The 9,209-nt window shown below is 43.4% G+C and overlaps 1 protein-coding gene across 1 annotated transcript; it reads right to left on the bottom strand.

Moving 5' to 3' along the window:
- Positions 1 to 1,902: 1,902 nt before the first annotated feature.
- LOC135556043 (G-protein coupled receptor family C group 5 member C-like) lies at positions 1,903 to 9,004 on the bottom strand. Its single transcript, XM_064988913.1, has 4 exons — positions 8,005 to 9,004; positions 2,457 to 2,557; positions 2,205 to 2,327; positions 1,903 to 1,935 (listed from the first exon to the last, which is right to left on the bottom strand). Exons 1-4 carry the CDS (start codon positions 9,002 to 9,004, stop codon positions 1,903 to 1,905), a joined length of 1,257 nt encoding a protein of 418 aa, XP_064844985.1.
- Positions 9,005 to 9,209: the final 205 nt, after the last annotated feature.

The raw sequence follows: 9,209 nt of genomic DNA, 5'->3' as shown, positions 1-9,209 counted from the left end.
TCTCAGAGTATATACACCTGTTCTGAAAGGCCCCGGAGTCTGCAACACCACTAAACAAGGGGCACCACCAAGACCAAGGAGCTCTCCAAACAGGTCAGGGACAAAGTACAGATCAGGGTTGGGTTATAAAAAAATATCCGAAACTTTGAACATCCCACTGAGCACCATTAAATCCATTACTAAAAAAATGGAAAGAATATGGCACAACAACAAACCTGCCAAGAGAGGGCCGCCCACCAAAACTCACAGACCAGGCAAGGAGGGCATTAATCAGAGAGGCAACAAAGAGACCAAAGATAACCCTGAAGAAGATGCAAAGCGCCACAGTGGAGATTGGGGTATCTGTCCATAGGATCACTTTAAGCCGTACGCTCCACAGAGCTGGGCTTTATAGAAGAGTGGCCAGAAAAAAAGCCATTGATTAAAGAAGAAAAATAAGCAAACATGTTTGGTGTTCGCCAAAAGGCATGTGGGAGACTCCCCAAACATATGGAATAAGTTACTCTGATCAGATGAGACCTAAAATTTAGCTTTTTGTCCATCAAGGAAAACGCTATGTCTGGCACAAACCCAACACCTCTCGTCACCCCAAGAACACCATCCCCACAGTGAAGCATGGTGGTGGCAGCATCATGCTATGAGGATGTTTTTCCATCAGCAGGGACTGGAAAACTGGTCAGAACTAAAGGAATGATAGATGGCGCTAAATACAGGGAATTCTTGAGTGAAACCTGTTTCAGTCTTCCAGAGATTTGAGACTGGAACAGTGGTTCACCTTCCAGCAAGACAATGACCCTAAGCATACTGCTAAAGCAACACTCAAGTGTTTTAAGGGGAAACATTTAAATGTCTTGGAATGGCCAAGTCAAAGCCCAGACCTCCATCCAATTGAGAATCTGTAGTATAACTTAAAAATGGCTGTACACCAGCGGAACCCATCCAACTTGAAGGATCTGGAGCAGTTTTGCATTGAAGGATTGGCAAAAATCCCAGTGCCTAGATGTGCCAAGCTTATAAAGACATACCCCAAGAGACTTGCAGCTGTAATTGTTGCAAAAGGTGGCTCTACAAAGTATTTACTTTTGAATAGTGAATAGTTATGCACGCTCAAGTTCAGTTTTTTTCTCTTATTTCTTGTTTGTTTCACAATAGAAATGAATTTACATCTTCAAATGTTGTTGTGTAAATCAGATGAAACAAACCCCCCAAAAATCTATTTTAATTCCAGGTTGTAAGGCAATAAAATAGGAAAAATAGGAAAAATCGTGAATCCTTCGCAAGCCACTGTACATTTGCTCTAGGATGCCCAGAGGCTTTCACAGGACTCGTCTGAAGGTCCCCCAGTACCAAATTAATGGAAGTATATATGGAGACTGTTTAGTTCCAAAGAATAAGTGGTTAAATACATGTAAAAAACATTTTTTTAAGTATTTCTTATATATAGGACAGACACTTCAGAACAAACTTCATTTAGATTTTTTACAGGGCTTAGACTGAAAGGTTTTTATGGCTGTGCAACAAATTCCTTTTGAAACTGCCTCGTTGTCCATTCACTCTGGCCACACTGCTGTGTGTTGCTGTGTTGGTTGGATCTCCCATCAGTGCATGGGGTTGTGGCCCGGGGGTGGGGAGTGCTGGCTTGGGAGATGGATAGGTGGAGGGTGGCTAGTACTGCCACTGGGACAGTCTGGATGAGACACACTTGTTTTGGGTGCACAGCACCAAGACTGTGGCCTCTCCTCTGACACTGGCTCCCTCCAGCCCTACTGTATGTACAGAACAGCCTGGCCTCTACAGTGGTCAAAGGCTCTGGGTTTTGGGGCTGCAGGGGAAACTAGGGCACAGAGTAGAATAGGGGGAGAGTGAAGAACAGGAACCAGGTTGTAGTAGCGTAGCATAGATTCACCACAGAGGCTTCTTATACACACCATTTCCCTGAGAAAGACAAGGCAGAAGAATTAGATTTGAAATCCTCCACTTTCCACTTATATACTTTTCACACTGTCGTGCCAAACCAAACTGTCCTGTGCAGGCTCAGATATGTTCTTTTCACATGGACTTTTCCAGAAACTATGTTGAATGCATAACCAGGCCAGCATAGTACAGCCCAGCTCGGCTCAGTAGTTTTAAAAAGGGAAAGAAGACAGCAAAAACACCATGGATGCGCAGTATACTGTTGTATATGATGGCAGTGAAGTGCTTACACTAACTGCCGGGGACAGTCCTGTGATGGGTAGGGGCACTAGAGAGTGAGGCAGGGAGCTGCTGCTCTGGTTTAGAGGGGGGGCCGTGGCCCTGGGGAGGCCCGTCTCATGGGACTGGTCCCTCTGTAGAGAGGACACGCACACATAGAGAATTAAAAAACGGTTGGTTTCGGTATGTATTTCTTGGAGAATAACACTAGTGTGATAATGATATGAGGGTTTAAGTCAGTGTATTGGGTAAAACCCACTCACATTTGCCAGGCTCTTGGTGATTAGAGCTAGTTCTGTGGGCTGGTACACACAGCTGCGGAGCTGACCACTATAACCACCGTATGGAGATACAGGCTTGTTGGCTGCTAGGGAGAAGAGGGAAAGAAGAATGGAAGAAAGAAAGAAATTAAAATTAATTAAAACTTCAAAACTCAGCTGCAAGTGCTTCAATTGCTTTGGATCGCTGAGGGCTGAATGATCAAATACACACTGGGATTTTATAATAATGGGATTACATTTCTGACCAGCTCCCTTAAAGTTACAAACTACCAGTTCATTACAAATAATTCTAGTTTCAACTTTATCACTTGTGGTAAGTACATGTCACAGACAAAGATAATATAATATTCCACAGACATCACTATCGGATACATCTGACATTATTTTCAGAGAATGCGTGAGCCACCGTCTCTATGGCAACATCATGGTGCGAAATACTGGGGAGCAGAGGGGGGAGGGCTCAGCTCCCCCTAAATGCAACATAAGTCAAACTTTGGGGGAGGGGTCTCTAAATAATGCTAATTGAACCATGAACCTATTCGTTTAAAATGCAATGGTAAAAATTAAAATAAAAGCTTCCAATGAAATGAACACCCCCACCCCTCTGACATGGTTTAAACCATTTATTTCTATGTGGTGGTGCTGTCCACTTAGTAGTGCTGAATTTTGGCCTCAGCTGAGCTCCTTTTATGCATAAATTTTCCTTTGTACTTCCTCATTTTCGCCTTTGTTTGCCATGTGTCCTTGATTTATCATTGTTTGCTTTTGTCAGTCAGCTGTTTAGAGTGCTAATTTTTTTGTTTTTCAGGTACACACGGTTACTGGTGTTCTCCATGCCATCTGTGGCCAGAAGTAGTAGACCACTGATTTAGCTTTATTATTTTCTATAAATATTTGTTTTCTTTGCTGGTAGCCTAGTGGCTAGAGCGTTTGACTAATAACCGAAAGGTTGCAAGATTGAATCCCCGAGCTGACAAGGTAAAAATCTGTCGTTCTGCCTCTGAACAAGGCAGTTGTTATTCCCAGCAAAGACCAAAAATATCATGACTGGTTGTGTTTATGCCACATTAAAAGGTAATACAGTTTTACAATTTAAATGACGTCTTTATTATTAGGCCCGTAAAATAAAATGCAAGAGCATGCACTCAATACAGAGACCACCCCGAATGGCATGGGTTAATTTGCACTCTGGGCAACAGAAACATAAAAATGTGTGTTTAATCATAGCCGAACAGGACAGTCGATCAGCTCATTGTAACCCATTTACAGTCCACATCAAGCTGGGTATTTCCTTATAATATACTGTAATTTACAGTATTCACACAATCATTACTTCTGTGTTTCAAACTTACACAATCACCACAATATTTTCATCCTGTTTAATACCGTAACCAAAGAGGTGTGTGTGTGTGGTGGTGGTGGTGGTGGGAGGGGGGGATTAGGATGGAAACAGACAATTACTGGAGTCAAAGTTCACAACCCAGCCCGCACATCCCCTCGTCCTGTCAAATGGAACCCCCAGAGCCCCGGTCAAAACTATTACACTATACAGGAAATAAGGTGCCATTTGTTAGGCAGACAGTCTCTTAAATAACAGGTTATTATGTTATTAGGTACTGTAAAGCTCTACAAACAGAACAGGTAAACCTGACCATAGAATAGGTCAAACTGACCCTAGATGGAGAATAGCTTTTCTGTATGTTCCATTACCATGTGAATAGTAAAACTGCATCCCAAATGGCACCCTATTTCCTACATAGCATACTACTTTTGACCTGGGCACATAGAGAATAGGGTGCCATTTGAGTCACAGCCTAGATCTCCTATTTGTTCCATTTGAATTTCAAGAGTATAACTGATACTGTACAGCTCAGATCACAAAAGGACTCTCCCTCTCTAGCCCAGGTTGGCAAATATACAGTATGAGATCACCCAGGCCAGGCTGTGTAGAGGGGAAAGGTCAAATGTTATTAAAAGCTTTCATGTCTACATACATTAGTAAACAAAGCCAATTATGCTGTTTTCATGCGGTTATAGGTATTCCCTCCTACTGGCCAGAGAGACACCTGTATGTAGTAGGTAGACATGTACAAAAATAGATCCAACCAGTAGAAAATATGTAGAATTCTAGTCCCTACACATTGTTACTTAGAATTCTAGAGCAAATACGCTGAAATCCAACCAACACTAACCCCATTTTCCCAGAAAAGACCAAAATAAATAATGGGAAGAGAAAAAAAGGATACATTGTATGTTTCCCAAATGCCCCCATATTCCCTACATAGGCTGTGTTTTTCAGCCAGCCAAATTCTGATATGTTTTTCACTTTTGACCAATTCCATCAAATGTTTTCTCATCAGTTGATCTGATTGGTCAAAAGACCAATTTGTGAAAAAAACATCAGAATTGGGCTGCCTGTGTAAACGCAGCCCTAGTGTACTTCTTTTGATGAGGGCCCAGGTCAAAAGTAGTGCACTATGTATGGAATAGGGTGCAATTATTTGGGGAACACACCTATGTTGTCTGACGACTGAGATCAGTTGAAAGGCACATGCTCTCCTGTGTGTTTTAGTGGGCAGGTGAACAGGAAACAGAACAGAGTGTTACATCAGAAACCAGGGGCGGTTTAACGTGTCAGTCAGGAGATGGCATCCTCAAACAGGTTAAGCTGGCGTGGGACGACAGAGGGGCACACTTTTCTTACTCCATATCTACTACTAATATACACGGAGTATACCAAACATTAGGAGCATTGGTGTGTATTGTTAGATACTATTGCACTGTTGGAGCTAGGAACACACGTATTTCGTTGCACCCACAATAACATCTGCTAAATATGTGTATGTGACCAATAAAATTTGATTAGACATACACAATCCATGTCTCAAGGCTTAAAAAATCCTTCTTTAACCCGTCTCCTCACCTTCATCTACACTGATTAAAGAGGATTTAACAAGTGACATCAATAAGGGATCAAATCTTTCACCTGGATTCACCTGTACAGTCTGTCATGGAAAGAGCAGGTGTTCTTAATGTTTTATATACACTCAGTGTCCAGTCTATTAGGTACACCCCCCTTATCTCAGCTCGCTGGTCACCATAGCATCTCCCACCTGTAGCACACGCTCCAGCAGGTATATCTCTCTAGTCACCCCCAAACCCAATTCTTTCTTTGGCCGCCTCTCCTTCCAGTTCGCTGCTGCCAATGACTGGAACGAACTACAAAAAGCACTGAAACTGGAAACACTTATCTCCCTCACTAGCTTTAAGCACCAACTGTCAGAGCAGCTCACAGATTACTGCACCTGTACATAGCCCTCCTATATTTTAGCCCAAACAACTACCTCTTTCCCTACTGTATTTAATTTATTTATTTATTTTGCTCCTTTGCACCCCATTATTTTTATTTCTACTTCGCACATTCTTCCATTGCAAATCTACCATTCCGGTGTTTTACTTGCAATATTGTATTTACTTTGCCACCATGGCCTTTTTTTGCCTTTACCTCCCTTATCTCACCTCATTTGCTCACATCGTATATAGACTTGTTTATACTGTATTATTGACTGTATGTTTGTTTTACTCCATGTGTAACTCTGTGTCGTTGTATGTGTCGAACTGCTTTGCTTTATCCTGGCCAGGTCGCAATTGTAAATGAGAACTTGTTCTCAACTTGCCTACCTGGTTAAATAAAGGTGAAATAAAATAAATAAATACATTCACGAAAATGGTTCACTCCTACAGTCACATTTCGGTCGCTTGCTATATAAAGCAGGCAGACAAGCATCGAGTCGTTCAGTTACTGTTCGATTGAACGTTAGAATAGGCAAAACGAGTGACTGAAGCAACTTTAAGCGTGGTATTATTGTCTGTGCCAGGCACTCCGGTTCCAGTATTTTAGAGACGGGTGGCCTCATGGGCTTTTCACGCACGACCCGGTACTAGATGGGTGTACTTAATAAATGTATATTTAAGTGATAATGCCTGAGAAGCCGGTGTTTGGAGGATATATTGCCATGGGTGTTCGGCCAATGCCAATATATCCGCCAAACACTGGCTTCAATGGCACTATCACTTTTTATACAACGGGTTACCAACATATTCAAATAATGATTGACGTATTTTCATTGAAAACGTTATTTTGATTCATGTATTCATACTATTTCATCCTTCAACAAGATATAGTCCCGACACTAATCTAGACGTGCTAGAGACGCGACCCAGACGTTCAGACTTCTTGTTCTGCATCTATGGACGCGACCCAGTCGTTCGTTCTTAATGTTCCTTTGCCATACTGGCTTGCTCGCTAGCCAACTACGGCTAATTTACAGTCGCGTCAAAAAGTCGCGTCAAAAAGTGCAGCCAGAATAACAGCAGCTGCATTTGCATAAACTGTTTTCTAGTGACATTTATTTGGATACATCCATAACAATGACCTAATGAGTCCCGATTTCGACTGGAATAGAAAATGTTCTCCCTCGTCAGGAAACTGTTGTTCAGAGGAGCTAGCCGACAACACAGCCACATTAACGCAATCACTTTAAACTGAAGCTGCAAAGACTGCAAAGACTGCAAAAAATTATGCCAGCTGATTCATGATATCGACTGGCTGAGAAACACTGCCTGCATGTCTGTCTCGTCCCAGCTCCTGACACGTTCATTACAATGGGACAGCAGGAAATTTAATTTGAATATTGAAACAATGTTGCAAATGTTGGAGAGACAGACATAAAGGTTTATACAAATCCCTGCTGTTAAAAAAGAAATGTTGGTCTAAAAGAAATGTGAGATAATGTCTAGATGCTTTTCATAGTGGATATCAAGTGTATAACTTGCCTGGCTGGGTTGATGAGACAGTTGATTACGCAGTCAGATGGAACAGAGTAAATAGGCATTTTAAATCATAGATTTAGCCGTGGCAATTTGTGGAATAGACACAGGCTGGAATGGGGTTTTAACCAATCAGCATTCAGGATTAGACCCACCCGTTGTATAACAGAATTTACATTACTGTAGGGTGAGAATGGGCGAATGATTGCTAGGACCAGAACAGATCAAACCTAGAAGAGCGCAAAACTATTTAACCAAGATTCATTGCTTGTCCGCTTTGAGTTGATCTCTGTCCAATCTATACATAATAACACTGTGTTACTGCGTAGACCCGTTATGTAACTTGTCACTATAAGAAAGTTGAAATACGGGGAAATCAATAAGATAAGAGCGTGAGAGACTGATAGTATTATTAGATAATGATTAAGCCCTGTGATAAATAAACATGGATAACAATGTAACAGAAAATATTCCAGGAAATCAGATGGAACAGATTCAAATGATTAAACCTACATGAAATACATTTCTAGTGGATGGAAAAAATGTATTCATGATGCTATGATGGCACTGGCCAACTCTCTCTCTTTTTTTAAAAGTTTGTATATTTTGTTGTTTTTATCCTGACTGCACTACAAATTTCCCAAATGGGACAACACAGATATTGATTGATTGAATGGTTGGCTGGGCCTTCCTACTGTACCTGTGTTGGGTTCATCCATGGAGAAGGCCTTGTTCTCCATGTACATGTTCTGATGGGCTGCTGCTGCAGTGTTCTGCTCCTTCAGAATGTTATCATAGACTAAGCTCCTGACTGGGTAGATAATCTGTTCCCCATCACTGGGCTGCTCATCCCCCTCCTCCTGCTCCTTGGTGAGGGAGCAGATTTCTGGGATGGTGTATAGGACCAAGAACACCCAGGCATTGCTGACCAGGGCAATGGCCAGGGTGGGGTCGTCCCAGCTGGGGTCCCCGGCTACCTGGTTCCCATGGATGTACATGACGATCCAGGCCACCCACACGGCCATGGAGCATACCCCGGTGGCCAGGATGAAGGCTCCATCCCGCCGCCAGGCTTTGTGTTTGTGTGTGAGCGAGGGCACGGCCATCAGCACCACGCCCAGCAGCAGGGCCATGACATAGATCAAAGCCATCACAAAGTCCTGGTTGGTGATACTGCAGGAGATGTCAGGGCTGCCACTGGCTGTCATTGGCCTCCTCTCCACTGTGATGATCAGCCACTCTGTATTGATGATGATCTCAACCAGCCAGAAGGCCAGGGCCCCCAGACACAGCATCCAGCCCCGGGGGCCCTGGCTCTGCCGGTTCAGGAGCACCAGCCACAGCCCATGCATCAGGAGGCAGGCAAGACCACCCGCAAACAGTACACCAAACAGGAAGCGACGCGCAGTGCAGCTTGTGAAGTCCCGGCCCATGATGAAGGCAAAAGAGAGGCCAAAGAGGCCAAGGGTGAAGACCAGAAAGCTGGCCTGCAGGGCCACCATACCTTTCCTCTTCCTGTCTGTCACGAAGGGAAGGCTGGCCATGAGGATGATGATGAGGACGAAGGCCGTCACCACACCTAAAGCCGCCAGTGACTCCACCACGATGCCCCACACTGCAGTCAAGTCACACAGGTTGAAGTACAGGGAGCCCACGGAGGGGCCACAGCCTTTAGGAACGTTGGTGATGGGGGCCGCCATGGCACTGCTGGGACACACACGCATCAGAAACACACATTCAGTACATCTAAACGCCTGAGCCCCCCTTTATCCCTTATTATGATTGAATCAGTCAAGTACTGGGGATGGCAGGTACTCAAAGTGATATTTAACCATCGCATGGTAACCACTTAGCTACATGCAGTAACCTGGTCACTGCATCCTGTAGGTTATACAGAATATTCTC

The sequence above is a fragment of the Oncorhynchus masou genome, chromosome 15 (assembly GCF_036934945.1).
Source record: "Oncorhynchus masou masou isolate Uvic2021 chromosome 15, UVic_Omas_1.1, whole genome shotgun sequence".
In the NCBI taxonomy this organism is placed as follows: Eukaryota; Metazoa; Chordata; class Actinopteri; order Salmoniformes; family Salmonidae; genus Oncorhynchus; species Oncorhynchus masou.
The sequence above is the reverse complement of the archived record's forward strand: the minus strand, read 5'-3'. Positions and strand labels throughout refer to the sequence as shown.